The sequence below is a fragment of the Danio rerio genome, chromosome 3 (genome assembly GCF_049306965.1).
Source record: "Danio rerio strain Tuebingen ecotype United States chromosome 3, GRCz12tu, whole genome shotgun sequence".
In the NCBI taxonomy this organism is placed as follows: Eukaryota; Metazoa; Chordata; class Actinopteri; order Cypriniformes; family Danionidae; genus Danio; species Danio rerio.
In genome coordinates, this window is record NC_133178.1 from 60,108,224 (window position 1) to 60,132,867 (window position 24,644).

The 24,644-nt window shown below is 36.4% G+C and overlaps 1 protein-coding gene across 1 annotated transcript in view; it reads left to right on the plus strand.

Moving 5' to 3' along the window:
- Positions 1-984: 984 nt before the first annotated feature.
- The window catches only part of cacng5b (calcium channel, voltage-dependent, gamma subunit 5b), a 29,199-nt gene continuing 5,539 nt past the window's right edge, over positions 985-24,644 (plus strand). The window contains exons 1-3 of the mRNA XM_002661274.7: positions 985-1,116; positions 13,207-13,445; positions 19,433-19,519. Coding sequence (XP_002661320.2) covers positions 13,250-13,445; positions 19,433-19,519 — 283 coding nt within the window. The 5' untranslated portion in view covers positions 985-1,116; positions 13,207-13,249. The remainder of the gene's footprint in view (positions 1,117-13,206; positions 13,446-19,432; positions 19,520-24,644) is intronic.

Below are 24,644 nucleotides of genomic sequence, written 5' to 3' on the forward strand. Positions count from 1 at the left end.
AACCTTATTTCACTGTACTTACGCGGATGCTGAATATCTGGTTGCTACCCCCTTACCCGAGCATTACTGTTTGTTCCCTTATACTTACGTAAACGTTATTTATACTTACACTATAGGTACAGAAAAGTACACCGTTATTTCACTGTACTTACGCGGTAATTTTCGTGATGAACATCTGGTTGTTACCCCCTTTTTACCCAAGCATTACGGTTTGTTCCCTCATACCTACACATACGTTCATTATACTTACACAGTACGTACAGAAAAGTACACTGTAATTTCACTGTACTTACGCGGTACTTTGCGGGTTGTAAAAGAAAGCGTTACCATGGGTTGCGGCTGGAATGGCATCCGTTGCGTAAAACATGTGCTGGATAAGTTGGCAGTTCCTTCTGCTGTGGCGACCCCGGATTAATAAAGGGACTAAGCTGAAAAAGAAAATGAATGAATGAATGAATAAAATGAGCTTTATTATTGAATCGACACCGGCCGGCCTCTGATTGGTCTTGGGGTAATTTACATAACTTTTGTAAACTCACCTGCCTAACATAATTCTAAGAGACAATTTCTCATTGTGAACCTTTTAAATGATTCAGATCAGAACTGTGATTTGACTACAGACTACAGTAGTGGTGGCGCAGAATATTTTTTGATGTGCTAAAAACAACCAGCAGACACTTGGGCTAAATATAGAAAGCAGACTTAAACAGACCATCACAGGCCAAACAAACAAAAGTTCTCATGCTATCAATAATGCAGTATTTACATTTACAGTATATCTTTACAGTAATAACCGAGCTCCTCACGACCAAAAATAAATAAATGTAACACACTTACACGCCTCTTGTTATTAAACCTTCAAAATTGAAGAAACTTTGCCTCCAGAGATTGAGATCGCTGAATCAATTTTGATTGACGTCTCGAGGGCGAATCCCTGAACTGTGAGTCATTTAATTTGAACCAACTGTTTGACTCAAAAGATTCATAATATCCAGCGACGCGAGTCCAGTGAGCCACAGGCACGCGCGCGCTCGTGTTCATTCTCGTGTTCAGACCGAGCTGCTTCACTCCACAGCTGGATTACACTCACATCACTCCATCAATTACAACATTCAGGTAATTCATCTGTTTGTCTGAGCTGACGAAGACATATTCGGCTGCTGCCGTTGTTCATGTATGTCAACAATGATGCATGCGTCTTCATGTACTGATGTTTCGAAGTAAAATTCCAAAATTGCATGTGTGATAAAATGTTAATACGTATTATTCTGCGCTTTAAATATGAATTAGTGGTTGAAACTGTGTATAAGTGTTGAGGTGATTTTAAACGCTTAATTGGCTGCAGGTTGTGTTATTAATAATGAGAGCGCAGCACATAATCAGTGTTTATAATCACGTCATTTTGCCTCCGAGTAAACAAACAAGCGTATATTGAGTTTAACGAGAGGGGGATATTAGATTTTAAAGCTGAAATCTTTGTCTTAACGCTTAGTAAGCTGCCTAACAAGTGCGTATTTTAGTGTGAAGCTGATTTGAATTCTCCTTCAGTCCGCTCATGATGCCCAAAGTGCTGCGCGCGCCCTTGCGGAGGTGCGCAATTAGCGTCCATTATTAAGTCTTATCAAGATAGTCATTATTGCTGCTAATTGATGTTATCCACCACCAGTCTAGGATATTGTAAAGTTTTTTTTTTCCAACATTGCTGAATATGCCTACTATATGGAATGGTTTGAAATTATCCTTGACTAATTATTTTTGTTTATCATGTGGCTTCTGACCACAAAACTAATCATAATATTCATTAAAATTGAGATATATATTATCTGAAACCTAAATAAATAAGCTTTCCATTGATTTGTGGTTTGTAAAGACTATATTTGGCTGAGACAAAACTATTTGAAAATATGAAGATTACAAAAAATATATATAGAGGGAGAAAATGTCCTTTTAAAATTATTAGCAATGCACTTCATTAATTGATATATTTATTAATCTTTATTAATCATATATATATATATATATATATATATATATATATATATATATATATATATATATATATATATATATATGTATGTATGTATGTATGTATGTATGTATATATGTATGTATGTATATATGTATGTATGTATATATGTATATATATATATATATGTATATATATATATATATATATATTTTTTTTTATATATATATATATATATAAATATATATATATATATATATATATATATATATATATATATATATATTTATATATTTATATATATATATATATATATATATATATATATATATATATATATATATATATATATATATATATATATTTATATATATATATATATATATATATATATATATATATATATATATATATATATATATATTTATATATATATATATATATATATATTTATATATATATATATATATATATATATATATATATATATATATATATATATATATATATATATATWTWTATATATATATATATATATATATATATATATATATATATATATATATATATATATATATATATATATATATATATATATATATATATATGCTTTCATAATGTATAACTTTTTATATTTTTTGAGCACAGTAAACCCCGAAGTGTCTTCTTTTCAATGATACATAATTTGTTTTTGTAGCTTACTGGAGTCAAGACATGTTACTACTTAAAGTTAGGTGGGTGTGAATCCACTAAAGTGAGTGCTGGCTAACAGGTTAAAACCCCTCACACAGTCACAGGCCTCAAAAAACATTGGCAAAACTTATATATTGTGAAATGATTATACATATAACCATTGTGAATGATCACATTGAGATATTGATGCTGAAACTGTATATTGGGCTGCCCCAATTTGTATGGTTTTTGGTTATTATTAACCTGTGTTGTCATAGAACAAGTTGGCTAAATTAACTTAAAATGCACACAGTCTATATTACTTATTATATAAGTGACACTTTAGTTTAGGTACCAATTCTCACTATTAACTAACGCCTTATTACTTGGCTATAGAGATATTGGGTGTTTATTACTTAAAGTACATATTCCACATGATCTTATTCTGCATCCCTAATCCCCAATGCATAAACACAACTAGCTTAATAGCTCAATAAGCAGCTAATTGTGAGTTCACTGTGCTAAAAGGTATAGTTAAAGGGCACCTATGGTAAAAAATCTACTTTTCAAGCTGTTTGGACAGATCTGTGTGTTGGTATAGTGTATAGACCGTCATGCTGGGGTGATATGAACACACCCAGTCCTTTTTTTTCAATTTAACTACAAAAAAAAGGGTCGGCCAATTGGAGCTGTTTTCAAATCGATCGCACCATTACGTAGGTGTGCGATCCCCCCGCCCACCGAATTGATTGACAGCTGCGCACATTATCATGTTCCGGTAGTCACGTGTATATGTCAACAAGACCAGACAGACATACGCAAAGCAACCGGGAATAAAAGGTCTGTTCTGTTCGCTAGGATCAGCAATCATCATCAAATGTGATTAAGAGTAAGTTTCACATGTTTAAAGTGTTTTAAAACAGAGTATGTGTGTAATTAATTACAGCGTTTTACTTCAGCTTTACTCCATCAGCACAGCCGCGTGTCCGAACAATTATAAAAGAAGACGCTTCAATCCCGGTTTGTGGAAGTTAAATCAGGTTTATTTTGTACATTAGCATAACAGATATCCACACAGTTCTTGAGGTTAGCCTTATCTAAGCTAAGCGCGCTCTGTCTGTCTGCCTGCCTGCCTGCGTGTGTATCTGTGTGTTTTTGTGTGTGTGTGTGTGTGTGTGTGTGTGTGTGTGTGTGCGTGCGCGCGCGTTAACTTCGTAACGATATTGTGTGTGACTCATCAATGCAACTTCACAATACTGATTAGTAAAGGTTAGTTATTACTGTAGTATCTCACAAACGCTACGTGAGACCTTCTTCCTTTAAGTCTGTCTGTTGTCTGACGCAGCTGAGGGAGGAGGCATGTAGAAAACATGCAGAACTTGGCTTAAAGGCGCAGTACGACAAAACCACCCCCTGCTGGAAATCAGTATAAAACAGCATCTTGTAAAAGGTATAATGAAAAATCTGTTGGGTATTTTGATCTGAAACTTTATATACACATTCTAGAGACGCAAAAGACTTATATAAAATCTGAAAAAAGGGGTAACCTAGGTGCCCTTTAATGTTTTGTTGTTTGTGGGGATTCTACCTTAGGCCCCGTTTACACTAATGCGTTTTAGTTTGAAAACGCATAAGTTTTGCTACGGTTACGCCATCCGTCCACACTACGCCGGAGTTCTCGAGCGCCGAAAACGGAGCGTTTCGAAAACGCTGGAGAGGCCGTTTTCATTCTGAAACGCTGCTGCTCCGTCTCAGTGTGGATGATGGAAAACGGAGACATCTGAAAACGGAGGCGGGGCTGCAGACATTCGCCTCTCTGATTGGGGCTTTTCCTCAATATTAAGTAGCCTAACACACACAGTTCAGTCCTGAATCTTCTCCGTGTAAGTTCAGACTTCGCAAGTTTGATCACGGCTGCATCTCTTCTTCTCAGTTTGATATGGAAAACATACCGAGGACACGCGTCAATCTTCAAAGGGAACTTTTATAAGTGTACTTTATAACTTCATTCACATCACCTTGGCTACGTTGTTTCACTTTCTCAACAATAAAATGTAAACTTGATATAAGGAACTGCCTATTTTTATTTTAATATTAACAACTAAACAGACAGCAGAAATGTTGAGGCGTCGTGCTGCATGAGCGTCATCTTCACTGTGTGGATATTTATAACAAAACGGAGCCGATAACAACTGCCTCCTTTCAATTTCAGTGAAAATACGAAACACACCCTCTCTTTCAGTTTTAATAATCGATAATGGCCATTATAAAAGTATAACATACAATAAGTTTATACATTATAGGAAATAAAGGCAAGCGATCAGTCAATATACAGAATAGGCTACGTGGTTACATTAATCATTAACTTATCTTTGCACTAAGCCAAAACACGTTACCTGAGTACAAGTAATAGATTCCAATGACCAAAGTCAGGGAATATGTCGTTAGATAAAGACAACAAGATGAATGAAATATCCCATTTAATAAATATAGTGAGATTAGATCCAGCGGGAGATGCTTGATGAGAAGTCCGACTAGCAGAGCTCTCATCTGGGTAGATGGGCTCCAGCGATTGCCAAAGTGTGTGTGTGTGGTCACGTGATGTGCGTTTTCAGCGTTTTGGTGTGGACGGAGAGCAGTTCAGAAACGCTGGGTAAAACGCGAGTGTGGACGCAGATCGTTTTCATTCTAAAACGCCGTTTTAAAACTAAAACGCACTAGTGTAAACGGGGCCTTAAGATAAAATGTGATCATGGGGCTATTGTAGGATTTTAATTTTAGGGAGCTCATCTCTTCATGATTGTATTACATTTGAAATTTGAAAGTAATAATATTCCCTCACTGGCCACTTTATTAAGTACACCTTACTAATACTAGGTTGGACCCCTTTTGCCTTCAGAACTGCCTGAATCCTTCGCGGCATAGATTCAACAAGCTACTGGAAATATCCCTTAGAGATTTTGGTCCATATTGACATGATAGCATCATGCAGTTGCTGCAGATTTGTCGGCTGCACATCATTACGTGAATCTCCCGTTCCACCACATCTCAAAGGTGCTCTATTGGATTGAGATATGGTGACTGTGGAGGCCATCTGCTTTACAGTGGATTGTCATGTTTCAGAAACCAGTCTGAGATGATTGAAAACATAATCTGCGTTAATGAGCAGTTGGACTGGTGTACCTAATAAAGTGGCCGGTGAGGGTACGTTTAGTACAAAAAAATCTGTATGGTATATAGTGAACGTGTCATGCACTGTAATATGTTTTATATTCATAGTTAATGTTCATCAAGAGCTTAACTTTTGCTGGTGGAAACAGCCGTGATGAGGAGGTGATCACCACAAAAATAAATGGAAAACAAAGAACTACAAATGTGCAGACATTATAATAATCATTTGATAAACACTGACCTGCGTTCTTTCACTACTGCTGTGGTTTGGGGATGAAAAGAAACACAAGTTGAGTACCAGGGGAGCTGAAATCTGCCTGCTGTTTTCATATCAAATTCAAAAGGGGACCGATGCGATTTTAATTAGTGTACAGTTCATGAGCTAATTCCAAAAACTTTAGGTGGGCTGAGTAGAGATTTAGGGAGGCTAAATCCCCCATAAAATAGGCCTAGTGATGCTGATGAGTGTGACCATTACACTATATCTCTAGTAAATGCAATCCATCTGTTACTAAATGTAGTCATTTTGTTCTTGTGTGTTTAGAAGAGAAGCTTTAGAGATGATGAATGTGCCTGTGCTTCTTTAAACAGGCTTATCTCACTGCAGTAATGGATGCTCTGACCTTCTGATTGAAAGATACTGCATTCCTTATGAGACCTTTATACTTTCACAGATGCTGTTTTACTGGATGAAAAAAAAAATGTTATTTTTAATGACAGCATTTTTAGAACACGTTCTGCCAATGTTCTCTCAGAGTTATAATTAATCTATAGATCTTTCTTAATCTGTCATTGAACAGTTGGCTTAATGGTTTAAAATGCACACAATAAATAATACATATTATTAAATTGTTAACACTTTAGTTTAGGTACCAACTCTCACTATTAACTAATGGCTTATTACTTATTATGGCTGTTATTAAGATATTGGAGAGAACACAATCTCTTTTGAATTTAAAATGACAGTCACCGAAATGCACAACTATGATTAAAGATATAAAAAAATATTTGTGGGGTTTAAATTATTAAATTATAAAAAAGAGAGATAAAAAGTAAAAAGGGAGATAATAGGTCTCTTTTTGTAAAAAAAAAAAGTAGATAATAGGTCCCCCTTAAGGCTTAAATGCGTTAGGCTTCTGTCCCTCCCCTGAAAGTCTATTCACCCCAAACTCTGCCATTTGGTTCATGAAGTGATCAGAAAAAGGATTTAATGGGAATGAAAGGGTTTTGAAAGTCTACTGTTAATTGTAAATAATATAAAGATTAATTTTGACTTATTTTTACATGCGGAAAGTATTCATAGCGCTTCACTTTTTCCACATTTTTTTAAGTTCAGCCTTATTCCAAAATTAATTAAATTGATTTATTTCCTCAACATTCTACACACAATACCTCATAATGACAATGCGAAAAAAGAGTTTTTGAAATTGTTGCACATGTTTTAAAAATAAAAAACCTGAAAACTCACATGTACATCAGTATTCACAGTCTTTGCCGTGAAGCTCTAAACTGAGCTCAGGTACATTCTGTTTCCCCTGATCATTCTTGGGATGTTTCTGCAGCTTAATTGGAGTTCACCTGTGGTATATTAAATTGATTGGACATGATTTGAAAAGGCATACACCTGTTTATATAAGGTCCCAGGGTTGACAGTGCATGTCAAAGCACAAACCAAGCATGATGATAAAGGAATTGTCTGTAGACCTTCGAGACTGAATTGTCTCAATGCACAAGGCTGGTGAAGGTTACAGAAAAAAAATTCTGCTGCTCTGAAAGTTCCAGTGGCCTCCATCATCCATAAGTGTAGGATCATTGGAACTAAAAAGACTCTTCCTAGAGCTGGCCGGCCATCTAAGCTGAGTGATCGGGGGAGATGGGCCTTAGTCAGAGAGGTGATCAATAACCTGATGGTCACTCTGTCTAAGCTACAGCATTCTTCTGTCGAGAGAGGAGAACCTTACAGAAGGACAACCATCTGTGCAGCAATCCACCAATCAGGCCTGTCTGATAGGAAGCCACTCCTTGCCTGGAATTTGCCAAAAGTCATATGAAGGACTCTCAGACCATAACAAAATAACACAGAAACAAAGTTCTCTGGTCTGATAAGACTAAAATTGAACTATTTGGAGTGAATGCCAAGTGTTACGTTTGGAGAAAACCAGGCATCACTCATCACCAGGCTAATACCATCGCTACAGTGAAGCATGGTGATGGCAGCATCATGCTGTGGGGATGTTTTTCAGCAGCAGGAACTGGAAAACTAGTCAGGATAGAGGGAAAGATGAATGCAGCAATGTACAGAGACATCCTGAATGAAAACCTGCTTCAGAATGTTCTTGACCTCAGAGTGGGGCGACGGTTCATCTTCTAGCAGCACGATGACCCAAATCACACTGCCAAAATATCAATGGAGTGGCTTCCCAACAACTCGATGAATGTCATTGAGTGGCTAGAGCCCAGAGCTAAATCCTATTGAATATCTCTGGAGAGATCTGAAAAAGGCTGTACACCGTCACTTCTCATCCAAACTGATAGAGCTTGAGAGGTACTGACAAAGAGGAAAGGGACAAAATTCTCAAAGACAGGTGTGCCAAGCTTGTGGCATAATATTTAAAAAGACTTGAGGCTGTAATTTCTGCCAAAGGTGCATCAACAAAGTACTGAAAAACGGCTGTGAAATACTGATAAATATGTGGGGTTTTTTTCAGGATTTTTTCAAAAAATATTTTTTCACATTGTCATTATATGGTATTGTGTGTAAAATTTTGAGGAAATAAACTAATTGAATCCATTTTGGAATAAGGCTGTAACATAAAAATATGTGGAGCGCTATAAATACTTTCCAGATGCACTGTACAAACACTGATCATTAGAAAATTATTTATAGCAGTCAGATGTTTGCTTGATGCATGAGGACCAATGAGTTACTAGAGTGTCATATAACTTGAGCCTCAGCGCAACAGTATTTTTTTATGTTTTATGCCATGTTGTATAAATAGCAAATGCATTTGCACCACTTTGTGGACTCCTGGGTGTGTTGGTCTACAAAGGAAGTGTGTTAAGGCGCATTGTTGACACGTTGCTATTTTGAGGAACTGAAATAGACTGCGCCATTGACCAACTAAAAGCTGAATCAAAGTCCAGCACAGAGTGCATTAGTAGGTCCAAACGCTCTCAGTATACTTAACCTCTATTTTTTTTTTGTTTTTTTTTTCATTTCAACATAATACAACTGATTTTAAAGAGGCAGTCATCTCTTTCACTAAAACTGTCTTTTATTTTAAAGGGGACCTACAGTTAAGTCCATAAATATTTGAACATCGACATTTGCTTTAACTGCAGACTGTCAATCTTATGCCGCAGTCACACCAGAGTTTGAGCTTGCAAAATTCTGCTATGATGCTGCGAAAAGCGGCGGGATCAAACAAGATGATTAGACATTAAAAAAGCGAGCGATCGGTCCATGTTTTAAATTTCTATCCAGAGAAGTCATGTTTTGATCCTCGATTGATCTCGCGCAATCATATGATGCGATTTCGCAGGTCGGAGATCATCATGCTTGAACTTTCCAATGCAGCAAACTGCGAAACTTGCCCCACAAACTTTTAGTACCGGTCTGACGTATTCGCGTTCATATGAATGGAAGTCTATGGGAAGAGATGTGCAGTGTGACTGCAGCCTTAATTTGAGGGTACTTGCATCCAAATCAGGTGAACGCTGTAGGAATTACAACAGTTTGCAAATGTGCCTCCCACTTGTTAAGGTTCCAAAAGTAATTGGACATTTGGCTTCAAAGGTGTTCCATGGCCAGGTGTGTGTTATTCCCTCATTATTTCAATTACAATGATCAGATAAAAGGTCCAGAGTTCATTTTAAGTGTGCTATTTGCATTTGAAATCTGTTACTGTCAACTTTCAAGATGAGATTTAAAGAGCTGTCACTATTAGTTTAAGCAAGCCATCGTTAGGTCGAATAAGCAAAACAAACCCATCAGAGAGATAGCAGAAACATTAGACCAGGCCAAAACAACTGTTTGGAGCATTCTTAAACAGAAAGAACACACAAGTGAGCTCAGCAACACCAAAAGACGTTGGGGCGTTTGTAGCCCCACCTTCTTTTGAAAAGAGGGCTAGGAGCACAATCTCATTTGAATTTAAAGTGACAGTCACAATAATGGCACAACTTGGATCAAACTCTAAAAGGTTAGAGATACAGTATAACATTATTTGTGTGGTATTGAGCTAAAACTTCACATATGCACTCCAGGCACATCAGAGATTTATTTTACATCTTGTAAAAAGGGGCAAAATAGGTCCCCTTTGAGTTGTAATTAAGTACAATATGTGTAATGGGAGCACATAACTGTAATTAAAATATGCAAAAATGAACAGAAATTCCTCAATTGACTTTCTCCGCATAAAAAGTCATCTAATTACAGTAATGCTTGACTTAGAACTGCATTACACTCAACACTGATCATGTGTTAGTCAGCAATCAGCTGTGCTCGATGACACGTACAGATGTGAAGATGCCCTGTCTGAACGCTTGAGTGTGTGCGTTGCACAGCTTTCTGTTTTGGATGAATGCGCTTCTCGTCAGTCTGTATTGATGATAATCAGGCTGCCTTTGTGTGCCTCCGGAAGCTGTTTCTGTGAGGATGCTGCTGCTTGTGTCTTTTTCAGTGTCCTTCATGACTCATTGTGTGTCAGATTTTCAAGAGATGGAAATTGACGCCCTTCTGCTTAACATTCATCTGACTGGCATGTGTTTCTCAGATTGCTGGTGTGTTTGAGCGCCCCCTGCTGAAGGCTGTGTGTGTTGCTTATGATTTTCGGGTTTCTCAGTAGCCGAAGTCGTCATAGTTGGGTAAACTTAGAGTGCAGTCAATGGAAGAGAACAAGAAATCTATTTTTTTACGATCCTATTTGTTGAAATAATAAAAGAAAAACTATAACTGTGTTATCAAAACATTCAGAAAATGGAAGAAAAACAATTGTGCGAGACTGATAACGGCAACCAGAAGAGAAACCAACGTTAAATTTACTGTTCTGCCCCATACACTCTGCATTGCAAACGCCTCACACAAGCAGTAATTTGCAGAGGTGGGTCGAGTGTCTAAAATTTATTCTCAAGTAAAAGTACAAGTACTTGCAGAAATTTTTACTCAAGTAAAAATAAAAGTAACAATCTTAAAATGGCTTATTTCCACTGAATGGTACAGTACGGTACGGTTCTGGTTGGTATGGGTCACCTTTATCAGGCTTGCATTACCACAACAAAGGGTACCCTTTTGGTGGGCGTGTTGTACGACATAAAGTTTAAGTCGACGTCATGCTCACTCGAATAAATGTCTACAGGTAAAGATAAACATGGCAGTTTGTTCATGATTCAGGTTGCTAAAACAATTTTGCTCCTGTGTTTTTGTCTCCTTTTTTTTCCCGCACTTCACTCTCACGCTTGTCCTTTTCTTTCTGAATAGATCAGATGACGGAGGCATTTCAATAATCACACACACGTTATTATCATCAGCTCAAGAAATTCGTTATATTAAATATAACGTTAGGTGCGATCGTGAGCTCCCGGAAAAAAAACGAAAACCGCTCACAATTTTAGACGGGCTCGTAAAACAAAAACAGGACACGGCAGATTTTTCTTCTTGGCTTTATGTCTGTTCATCAAGAAGACAACAAGGTTTGTTTGAGCCCGGATCATCCATGGCTCGTTATTATATGCATATAGTATTTCCATGTAATGTCTCGGCTTTGTATTTAAAACATGGCCGTTCCTTTGTTTTTATTCTATCTAGCTCCACAATCTCGTGACGTATTTCTAACCAATCAGCGTTCGGCTGCACGTGTAGCTCCACCTTTTGGTACCCTTTCTCCTGTTTGTTACCCTTTCGAAAGGGTGCCGAAAAAGTGGTACGGTTTGGTTCGGTACACTTTTTGACAGTCTAAACAGCCATAAAAGCGTACCAAACCAAATCGTACCACTCAGTGGAAACGGGCCAAAAGTTACTTGAGTAAGAGTAAAAAAAAGTTCCTGATGAAAAATTTACTGAATTAGTAATTAGTAAATGGTTACTAGTTACTTTACTTTTTTTATATATATATATACACATACATATACATATATACTGATGAAGTCAAAATTATCATTCGAAAAATCAAAAAAATTATTTGCGCTGCTGTTTTTTTTTTTTTTTTTAATTACCAAAACGATAGCAGATTCAGAAATTTTTCACAGTATTTCCTAAAATATTTTAGGTTCTAGTGAAAGTCCTACTTGTTTAATATTGGCTAAAATAAAAGCAGTTTTTAATGTTTTTTTTTTAAACCATTTTGAGGTGCCTTATTACTTTACTTACAATAACGAAGTTGAATTAACCTGGTAAGCCTTTAAATGTCAGGTTAAGCTGAATACTAGTATCTTGATGAATATGTAGTCAGTATTATGTACTGTCATCATGGCAAAGAGAAAAGAAATCAGTTATTAGATATATGTTATTAAAACTATATAGATGTGTTGATAAAATCTGTCTGTTAAACAGAAAATGGGGAAAATATACAGGGGGGCTAAGAATTCAGATTAATCAGTTATATTAAACAGCAGTTTCTTTCGTTATCTCATAGTTATTATTAATAAGGTCCAAATTGGGATCATTTTAACACTTACCATGTTTTTTCAGGTTGGAGCTGGAATTCATGTATATGTTGCGATTTCAGTTTGATGTAGGCTACAGCGTGCATCTCAATATCAAACTCTTCTTGTTGACATCTCAGAGTGAATACACAAACTGAACTTAAGGAAGCGGGTGACCTGGTCCGATAAGCTAACTTCACAGACAGCATGACTGCCCTTCTCGGAATAGCAGATGGCCATGGCGTGACTGCAGTAAAATGAGTAAAAGTGCGCACGTCTTCCTCGACTTCAGCCATACTTCCAAGATAGGCGCGCGCTTCGAAAGTGAGAGATGTGACTTTATAGCAACATCTCGCGACACAACCTCTCCAATGCGGCGCCTTGTGATATTTGCAAACAAGTATGTATGAATCATATGTATTATCATTTGGCAGAAACAGAGGAACGGCGCCAAATGTAGCGAAGTAAGAGTAATGATTTTCCTTTAATTTTTTACTCGAGTAAATGTAACAAAGTTCATTACTACCCACCTCTGGTTATATGTTTTTTGGAATTTGTTGCAAAGATGACATTATACTGTATATACATAAACACATATAATGTTGATAGGCCTTTAAAAAACTATCTACATATTAAAAACTTTAAAGATTTAAGATGCTGGTGACCGTTAAATTTGTCATAACTGTTTTGTGAAAAGATTCCATTGCTGGTGTGTTTGAGCGCCCCCTGCTGAAGGCTTTGTGTGTGTTTCTCAGTTTGCTGGTTTGTTTGAGCGCCCCCTGCTGAAGGTTGCGTGGCATGAGCGCATGCGGGAGGAAAGCCCTGACACTGCTCAGCAGTGTGTTTGCGGTGTGCAGTCTCGGGCTGCTGGGTATCGCCGTCAGCACTGACTACTGGCTCTACTTGGAAGAGGGCGTCATCCTGCCGCTCAACCAGAGCACCGACATGCGCATGTCCATCCACTCGGGCCTCTGGAGAGTCTGCTTTCTGGCAGGTGAGTTCATGACTGATTACACTTATTCCACAATAGCTTGGGTTTACCAGCTACATTAACAGTTATTCATTTAAGGCAGGGGTTCCCAAACTTTTCAGCTCCTGACACCCAAAATAACAATTCCAGTGACCCCTACTATCCTCAGATGTGGTTATAACATACCTGTCAACAGGGCTTGACATTAACTTTTTTGATCTCCAGCTACAGTGACTAGTAGTTTTCCAATGTTACTAGCCACTCTGCATTTTCACTAGCCACAATTTTGTTGTTGTTTTTATATGCATAAATATGACTTTGACATGCTAAAATTACTTGATTTACATTACTTCTCATTCATTTCATGTTTTGTGTGTCATGCATGAGCAAACAGGCCGTGGTTTTATAGTGTTGTATTATAATTAGTTTTTATTTCACATCACTTTCCACAACTTAAAATTAGGGATTTACCAAATTTATCTCTGACCACACCAAACATTAATTATTTTGTTGCCACAAATTTTAAATGTGTCAAAACAAGCTAAATATAGCTGTATACTATACTTTTTATTTAACAAAACATTTCTTAAAAAAACAAAACAAAACAAAGAAAAACAATTGACTTTAAATAATAATTATTGTCATGTATCAAAAATATGCGCAGTAATCTGTCCTCGCTAAAGGTCTCTCAGTTCACCAGTTAACTAATGGAGGGGTAATCTCATATTAAAGCAATGCTGTTAATGATAATTAAACCATAAACAAAAGTCGTAAGCAAAAGAAAGCAGGTGAAAAACCTACTGTGTTATAATGAAAGGATGATCACATGGTTAAGGCCAATTAATAATCTGTTCAAAGCGAAAGCAACCGGTGCTGCTTACAAGACACATTTGGAGCTTTTGAAAGCAGCAAGACTGTGGGTGCATGAGCATAACTTTTCGTATGTTCTTTATGAAAGAGAACCGGTCACAGTTGTGTTCCAGGCATAGTTGCTTCAAGCAAGGAAACAGGAGCGCGCAGGCGCTTAAAACAGTCATGCACATCACATAAGCTGTTTGCGAGGCTGATCATCCTCTCATTCGGTATTCACCTGCTTTCTATTGCTCGAGCGAAAGTAATTATTTTTGTCAGTCTGCTTTTTCTCGATTCTAAGATCACATTTGCACGCATATTGAGTCATCCTTTTAGTCGAACCCTGCTTTCAAGAATACCACAATTTAAAAATTATTTTCAACCAGCAAAAGTGGCTAGTGGGAGTGTCTGTATAACCTGCCAAAGCTGAAACCTACCTGCATTTGGCGGGTCGGCGGGTGTTAATGTTAGGCCCTGCCTGTCAACATTGGGATGTAAAAATAAGGGATACACCAGGCATAAGTGATACCCCCACCACCCCACCCCACCTTCCAAAAAAAATCCTCAAATGACTAAATATGTTCTTCTGGAGCAGTTTCATTGTAAATAAACAGTTAAAGGGTCACGAAACACCAAAACACATTTTTTTGAGCTGTTGACAGTCGTATATGTGTCCCACACTGCTGAAAACACTATAAGGACACACATATTTCACTAAAAAGTGAATATTGTTTTTTTTTTGTTATTTCGATCAAATTTGTACTTACGGTTTAAAACTAATTTTTGAAGCTGCGTCACGGCCATGAGATCTTAGCATGTATTCTAGCATGTAGACTAGACATCTGTACCTGGGAGTACCGTATTACGTCTCCGAGTGTGCTGCATTAATGCATGAGTTAGGCTTGGTTCAAACCAATCAGCGCTTTCTACTGTGCAACTTCATTAATATTCATTAATGTTACAGTGTTTAGACAGCAGAGAGACGCCACGTTGTGTTGGCAAAACAAGCATGCAGTGTTGCTTTTATAATATGCCCCAGTGAAGGTTTTGTTTTCATTTTCTCTCTATGAGAGTGCAGCTGGACTCACAGTGTGGATTACAGTACACACGACACGCAACAACAACATTGTTTACCCGAGAGCTTTTCTCATCTGCAAATAGTAAAATCCGGATTTGCTGCTCGTCTCCTCTTAATAAAGACGCGGCTCTAGTTGCAGGTGATTGTCCTGTCTCTACAGATTTTGTAAGTGAGCGACCAGTGCTCTGTCTATTCAGATGTCAAAGTTAGTTTGTATCGTATCATGTGTAAACATGTTAGCACCACAACCAAACTTACCCTTGTGTAGAATTTTTTCACCGCATTTTGTGGACATTGAAAAAATAAAACACTGCTTGTTCATTTATGGGGTTTAAATCCAACTAGTGCTTCAATTTAAGATGAATTACATTTTGTTTAACCATTTTACTTACACTGAGTAAAAAGTCACGTTTATTCAGTGTATTCCATCTGGTTCAGTTACCCGCTGTCAGTATATTGTGGATGTGTCTTCAGTAAGCAGCCACTGATTGAGCTCATTCTGATAGACTTCACACATTTAAACAGGCCGTATAGATTTTAAGTCTTTATTTTTGGCCGTTCTGGACTGATTACAGAGGTTGCTCCCCCTCGACGTCTCCATGGCGACTGTTGCCAGGAAGCGTGGTTTTGTGGAAGCCTTTAATGATGGGATGTCTTCTCTGTTATTGTTTTGTTGTCGTTTTAGATGACATGTTGAGCTGAAACTCGCTGCAAACAGTGCCTGCTGGGGCACAAACACACGCATTAGGCTCAGCGGAGGCATGTGTGTGAAGATGTGGGCGAGTGATTGGACTGAGTTTGATCCAAACCCACGCTGTTTATAGCTGGTGAAATTGAGCATGACCGTGAACAGATGTGAGCAGTTATTCGAGCTTGACGGGAATGTGCGGAAACTTTCATGAGTCCAGAAGTCTCACTTTATTTCGGTGCTTTAATGTGAGAGATAGACGAGACTGTGAGATCATGATCCTGCGGGTCTCATGATGAAAGTGTCAGTGATTTAATAATGCATTCACTCTACATCCTCCTATCAGAAAGACAAATCACAGATGAAGGGAATTAAAGAGACAGTTTACACCTAAATCTGTTCCTCCCTGGAACATATGAGCTAGACAATTTGAGTATCTTCTTTTATGTTCCACAGAGGAAAGGACGTCTAAAGACAGAAACCTTACTTTGATTTTTTTATCAGGTTTCTGGTACATTGAAAAATACTTTATTAACTGAGTTTGAACCGTACCAAAGAGCTTAGAATCACCAAGAGGCGACACTCAATTGAACGTTCCATTGCAAAAGCAGCGCCAAGCAATTCCGCCATTCTGGATTGAAGGCAGTTGGCTGTCCATTGGATCTTATAGCTGTCGTGATGGCAAGCAGCTGCTTTGTTTTGTTTTTATTGTTTTTTTTAAAAGCACATGAAAAAATAAAGCTGAAATAGAACCTGAAAGATGATAATACAACACTTAAAATCATAGACTGGTGATTATCAGCACTTTAATAGCTTATTTTACAGACTTAGAGCCAGGGGCGGACTGGCCATCTGGCAATTCTGGCAAATGCCAGAAGGGCCGGAGCATTTTTTTAAATGTGGGCCGGTCAGTTTGTTATTTGTTTATTTCTTTTATATGGATTGTTTTTACATGCAAGCAGCTTTTATCTCTTGCAAGATGTGAATATTATGATGATGATGATAATAATAATAATAATAATAATAATAATAATAATAATAATAAATAATAATAATAATAATAATAATAATAATAATAATAATAATAATAATAATTAATAATAATAATAATAATAATAATAATAATAATAAATAATAATAATAAATAATAACAATAATAAATAATAAATAATAATAATAATAAATAATAATAATAATAATAATAATAATAAATGTCAAGCATTGGCCCAATCGGCGAAGACCGGATGGTTTTGAGATGTGCAGACCCAATTAGAGGTAAACCGGACGTAATCAAAATCTGGCAGGAATGTCAAACAAAGCTACAAACAAGCTAATTGTCAGAGATGGACCATAAAAAAGGAAAGGCAGTGCTAAAAAGCTCAGAGAAAGCAAAAAAAGTCTCTTAAATCAGACGCTGCCAAATGCATAGCATTAAATGGAATAGTCTCGAAAGGGGGCAGCGCAGTGGCGCAAGAAGGTCGCTATTTCGAGCCCCGGCTGGGTCAGTTGGTGTTTCTGTGTGGAGTTTGCATGTTCTCGTAGGTTTCCTCCTGGTTTTCCTCACAAGTCTAAAAAACGTGCTATAGGTGAATTGGGTAGGCTTAATTGTCCGTAGTGCATGTTTGTGAATGTGTGTGCATAGAGGTTTCCAAGTGATGGGTTGCAGCTTGGAGGGCATCCGCTGCGTAAAACATATGTTGGATAAGTTGGCGGTTCATTCTACTGTGATGACCCCAGATTAATAAAGGGACTAAGCCGAAAAGAAAATGAATGAATGAAATGATTGCATATATAAATTTGTTATAAATGGGTTGTTTTTGTTCCAGTCACATACATTAAATGTTTAAATATCTATTACATATGGTACTGCTTATATTATTTCACCATCTGTCCACCAATCGAAGATGTGAATGGGGGTGTGTCGGTGTGGTAACGTGGGCTGCTGTGGCTACAGTGCCAGGGCTGATTTTTAGTCCCAGTCCGCCCCTGCTTAGAGCCCTATCATACACCCACCGCAATGTGGCGCAAGGCATGACGCAATAGTTGTTTCAGCTTGGCACGTTAGTCGTTTTGCGCCACGCTGTTTAAATAGCCAATGCATTTGCGCTCATATGTGCGCCCATAAGCCTTCTGGTCTAAAAAGAAGGCGTATCAAAGCGCATTGCTGGCGCATTGCTATTTTAAAGAACTAAAATAGAAGCTTCAAATAGATCAGATCAAAGCCGGTCTATTGTCCAGCGTAGATCGCGTCAGTTGTGCACCTTGCTTACACATTGCTTAATACAGACAGGGTGTACAGCAATACGCAAATATCTTTACAAATGAAAAATTATTTAAATATTAAGGATATATATATAGGATATAATAAGGATATATAGCCTATAGGATATAAATATAAAGGATTAAAATATTACAAAACATATTATTTTCTAGCCTACATAAATATAAAAGCCATACCATCATGCCTTCTTCATCTCGGGGGCTTTTTAAATTTATTCATAACAATTTGCTTTTGTATAATGTTATTATTATTAGCAGTATTATTTATTATTTGCATATTTATATTTGTTTTAATAAAAACAAGCTTAGATTTGTCCACCTGTCAGGTTTTAGACCATAAGGGGCACAGCATGTGTTTTAGGATAAAACTCAGTTGTTTGACCACACTTCGTTATTATTATTCATTTATTCGTTTGCTGGAAGCTAGAACTGAATTTAGAAATAGTTTTGAAACAAATGTTTGCGCTTAACAAATTAAATTTATCATTTATAGGCTAATTAATGTCTGTGCGTACAAGGTTTCCCTATCCACGAGAGCGAAAATGAAAGTAGATAATGAGAAGGCCTTATCTCTCATTCTCGCGCTGCAGATGCTCCGTTTAACTAGTTTCTTGGTAGTGAAACAATGCATCAATAGTTTTAAACACTGTGCACTTTCAGATTTAAGTCTTAGCTGGATGTTTTCATTCACTTAGAGCTGTGTTTTGCATGGAGGTCATTCTCATTAACCCCATAATAGGGGCTCTTTAATATCGTGTATGACTCCCATGAGCTTAGAGGACTGCATTCATACATCTCTGCAATGACTCAAATGACTCACCAATAAAGTCATCTGGAATGACAAAGAAAGTGTTCCAGCAGGACTCCCAGAGTTCATCAAGATTATTTGGATTCATCTTTAAAGTCTCTTTTTTGTGTTGAGTGAAATAAATAAACTCAAGGATTTGGATCACATATTTTTTTTTTCATTTTTGTTATTATCATTGGATGAACTATACCTTTAAGCACCAAACGTATAAATTCTGAGCAGACACAGACCCACTTTAGGGCCGGCTGTACAAAGATAACTTATGACAGCACTTTAACACATTGTGTGTGGTGTTTTGTTCCCAGGTGAGGAGAGGGGCCGCTGCTTTACCATCGAGTATGTGATGCCCATGAGTGTTCAGCTGACCAGTGAATCGACTGTCAGTGTCCTCAGTAAGTCATCACTTCTTTGAACTATTGTGCACTCATGAATGTAAAACAGTGAGTTTTACTACAGGATTTTAATGGTTAAATTTAATGATAAATTTACATTTAAAACACCCTTCTTCTGGAGTTAGGAGGGTAATATATTCACCTTATTCTTGGCTGACGAGCGGGTGCAGCCATTTGAATGTTTTTGGCTCGGTCTCATTCACTTCCATTCATTTTTAGACATTAAAAACTGCTTGGTTCGCTGTTTGATGTTGCAAACTGATCATTTCTTATTATATTATTCTACTTGGTCTGTATAGTCATGCTAACATTTGTTTGTAGAGCAATTAGTTCGACCGTTTTCTGCTGTTTTTTATTCCTAGTCATTTCTCCCATAGGCGACTGAATAGGAAGTTCTAAAACAATCATGAAAACAGGCGCACTTCCACATTTTAGAATAAGGTCAATAGACAGGTGTATGCCTTTTCAAATCATATCCAATCAACTGAATTTACCACAGGTGAACTCCAATTAAGCTGCTGAAACATCTCAAGAATGATCAGTGGAAACAGAATGTACCTGAGCTTAATATAGAGCTTCACGGCAAAGGATGTCAATACTGATGTACATGTACATTTCAAAAACTCTCTTTTTTTTTGACATTGTCATTATTTGGTATTGTGTGTAGCATTTTGAGGAAATAAACAAATGTAATACATTTTGGAATAAAACTGTAACATAAAAAATGTGGAAAAAGCGCCATGAAGACTTTCTGGATGCACTGTATGCACACAACTCCAGTGAATACAAAGACTTTTTTTTTTTGGTGAAGAATTGCATCACTGACAAAAAAACAAACAAACAAACAAACAAAAAACAAGATATATCATAATAAATATGCATAATAAATAAATGCATAAAAATATCATGCATATCTAAAGCACCGATGTTTAAATGGAGGATGTCAGTTGAAGGACATTGCAAGTCTCTGCATTCAGCTATATACTTACTATATGTTTACTATATAACAAACTTTAATATATTTCCATCTCTAGTAAATATCAAGTATATATATTCTCCTGTTTCTCTCTGTGCTTTCTGGAAAGATTATTTCGTCTTTTTGTCCATCTCAGAAAAAAAAAAAAAAAATTTAGTTTTATTTTATTTTAATTTATTTTTAATTTTATTTAATTTTTTTATACGTGTTTATTTTAATTACATTTTAATTACATTTTTTGTTTTATAATTTTTATTATTATTTATTTAATTTATTATTATTATTATTTTTTAATACATTTTTATTTTTTTTATTTATTTATCTATCCCACCCACACAAAATAATTAAAATAAAAATAAAATTGAAATAAAAATATTGTTATCCAGTCAGCATTGTTTTGTCTTTTTGTCCATCTTAAAAAAACCAAAAAGAGTCTGGAGTAAGTTAGTTACTGTAAACAGACATTGCAACTCTGTTGTGTTTGTTTGTAATTTAATTTAATTTAATTTAATTTAATAATTTAATTTAATTTAATTTAAATTTGTTTGAAATTTTCATTTAATTTAGTTTTTTATTTTATTTTATTTTATTTTTTATTAAAAAATGTTTTATTTTAATTTAACTACATTTTTAAATAAAAATTTAATTTAATTTTATTTTATTATTTATTTATTTATTTGTTTGTTTTATTTTGGACGATGGGATGTCAAATTGCCAGTTCATGCTGTCATTCAACCATCCCAGCCCCACACAGCATTTCTTCATCTTTTTGTCCATCTCAGAAAAACAAAAAAGTATCTAGAGTAAGTTAGTTACTGTAAACAGACATTACAACCCTGTTGTGTTTGTTTTTAATTTAATTTTACTTTATTTGTAATCTTAATTAAATTTAGTTTTTTTATTTATTCAAATGTATTTATTTTTATTTTATTTTAATAAATGTTTTATTTTAATTAAATTAAATATTTAATTTTAATTTAATTTTAATTGTTACATTTTTATTTATTTGTTTATTTTTATTTTGGACAATGGAATGTCAAACTGCCAGTCCATGCTGTCATTCAACCATCCCAGCCACACACAATTATTAAGTAAATATTGTTTTCTATAGTCAGCATGGCCTTTTTTCACTGCTGTCAGAACAGAACAATCCACCAACTCAATATAGTCCAATCCATATAGTTTTCAAATCTAATTACGCAAACTGCTTATACAGTACAAACTGTCTCCCACTGGATGGCTGGTTATTAGCTGTCAGTCTGCGAGGCGGTGAGTTTATTCCGGTGTGGAGGTGATTATCATGTGACGGACAGTAAACCTTCATCGAGGAGCATCGTGTCTGTCATGAAGCCTCATTAACAGTTGCTCAGAAATAGAAAAAGCTCTTCTCATGACTCAGTTCAACACACACACACACACACACATTGCACATACACAAGTATATATACAGACGTGGACAAAATTGTTAGTACTTTTTTAGTAATTTCGTCCAAGCCAGATTCATTAGTTTGCTGTTTTTTTATGCTTCTGTTAAGATAACTGATTTCTTTTATCTTTGCTGTGATGACAGAGCATAATATTATACTAGATATTTTTCAAGATACTATTATTCAGCTTAAAGTACAGTTTAAAGGCTTAATTAGGTTAACTAGGCAAGTTAGGGTAATAAGGCAAGTCATTGTATAATGATGGTTTGGGTAACACTTTGTTTTGATGGTCCATTTGAGTATAGTAGACTGCTTAATATCTGTTGATACACCTGCTAAACAGACATTTAACTGACTATAGGAAACTTTGTACATGTCAACTTACACTAGCCCTAACCCCAACCTAACAGCATACCAATAGTATCTAATGAGAATCAGTTACATGTAGATGCAATGTCACTTAAATTCAACAAATAGACCATCAAAATAAAGTGTGATCATGGTTTGTTCTGTAGACAGTCGGAAAAAAAAATATTGCTTAAGGAAGCTAATAATATTGACCTTAATTTTTTACATTTTTTTAAATTAAAAACTGTTTTATTCTTGCCAAAATGACAGATGGCGGCAGTTTAGGGTAGTTTTTAACAGCAGATGGCGCTCTAGGCTAGTTTTTACAGCAGATGGTGCTCTAGGCTAGTTTTGGCAGCGAATATCGCTGTAGGCTAGTTTTAACAGCAGATGGCGCTCTAAGCTAGCTTTTAACATCTGACTAGTCTAGTTTTTAACAGGATACAACACTAAGCTAGTTTTTAACAGCGGATAGCACTCTAGGATAGTCTTTAACAGCAGATGCCACTCTAGGCTAGCTTTTAACATCAGATGGCACTTTAGGCTAGTTTTTAACAGCAGATGGCACTCTAGGCTAGCTTTTAAGAGCAGATGGCTTTTTAGGCTAGTTTTTAACAGCAGATGGTGCTCTAGGCTAGTTTTGACAGCGAATATCGCTGTAGGCTAGTTTTAACAGCAGATGGCGCTCTAAGCTAGCTTTTAACATCTGACTAGTCTAGTTTTTAACAGGATACAACACTAAGCTAGTTTTTAACAGCGGATAGCACTCTAGGCTAGTCTTTAACAGCAGATGCCACTCTAGGCTAGCTTTTAACAGCAGCTGGCACTTTAGGCTAGTTTTTAACATCAGATGGCACTTTAGGCTAGTTTTTAACAGCAGATGGCACTCTAGGCTAGCTTTTAAGAGCAGATGGCTTTTTAGGCTAGTTTTTAACAGCAGATGGCACTCTAGGCTAGCTTTTAAGAGCAGATGGCTTTTTAGGCTAGTTTTTAACAGCAGATGACACTCTAGGCTAGTCTTTAACAGCAGATGGCGCTCTAGGCTAGCTTTAACAGCAGATGATGATCTATGCTAGTCTTTAACAGCAGATGGCACACTAGTCTAGTTTTTAACAGCAGACGGTGCTCTAGGCTTGCTTTGACAGCAGATAGCTCTCTAGGCTAGCTTTTAACAGCAGATGGCACTTTAGGCTAGTCTTTAACAGAAGATGGCACTCTAGGCTAGCTTTTAACAGCTGACTAGTCTAGTTTTTAACAGGATACGACACTAAGCTAGTTTTTAACAGCAGATAGCACTCTAGGCTAGTCTTTGACAGCAGATGGCACTCTAGGCTAGTTTTTAACAGCAGACGGCGCTCTAGGTTATCTTTAACAGCAAATGGCACTCTAAGCTAGCTTTTAACAGCAGACAGCACTTTAGGCTAGTCTTTAACAGAAGATGGCACTAGGCTAGTTTTTAACAGCAGATGGCACTCTAGGCTAGCTTTTAACATCTGACTAGTCTAGTTTTTAACAGAATACGACACTAAGCTAGTTTTTAACAGCAGATAGCACTCTAGGCTAGTCTTTAACAGCAGATGGCACTTTAGGCTAGTTTTTAACAGAAGTTGGCACTCAAGGCTAGGCTAGGCTGCTCTAGGCTAGATTTAACAATAGGGTGCTCTAGCATAGTTTTATCAACAAATCGCACTCTATGCTAGCTTTTAACAGCTGACTGCTATAGTTTAACAGCTGACGTCACGTCACACTGGGCTAGTTTTTAACAGCTGATGACACCCTAGGTTATCTTTTTCAGATAACAGCGCTCTGACAGACTAGTTTTTAACAAGAGACAGCACTTAAGGATAGTTTTATCAGCAAATCGCATTCAAGACTAGCTGTTAATAAGAGACGGCACTTTAGGCTGGCTTTTAACAGCAGATAGTGCTCTAAACTAGTTTTAACACATGGCATTCAAGGCTAGTTTTTAAAACCAGACAATTTAGGTCAATGTTTCTCAACCTTGTTTCTGGAGGACCACCGGCACTGCATGCTTTGGATGTCTCCTTTGTCCGTCACACCCATTTCAGGTCTTTCAGTTTCTCCTAATAAGCTGATGATCTGCATCAGGAGTGTTAAGGAGACATGGAAAATGTGCAGAGCTGGTGGTACTCCAAGAATGTGGTTGAGAAACACTGATTTAGACTAGCTTTTAACGGCTGATAGCATTATAGGCTAGTTTTTACCATTCACTTAAATGCTTAAGAGGAAAATCCCTCATGTGTTCAGCTGAGTTTTTATATCAGCTGGCTTTTATGTCACAGGATTATTGCAAACACTACGAACACTCTTGTAATTCGCTTAAACATGACATTATTAATGATTAATTTAGGTT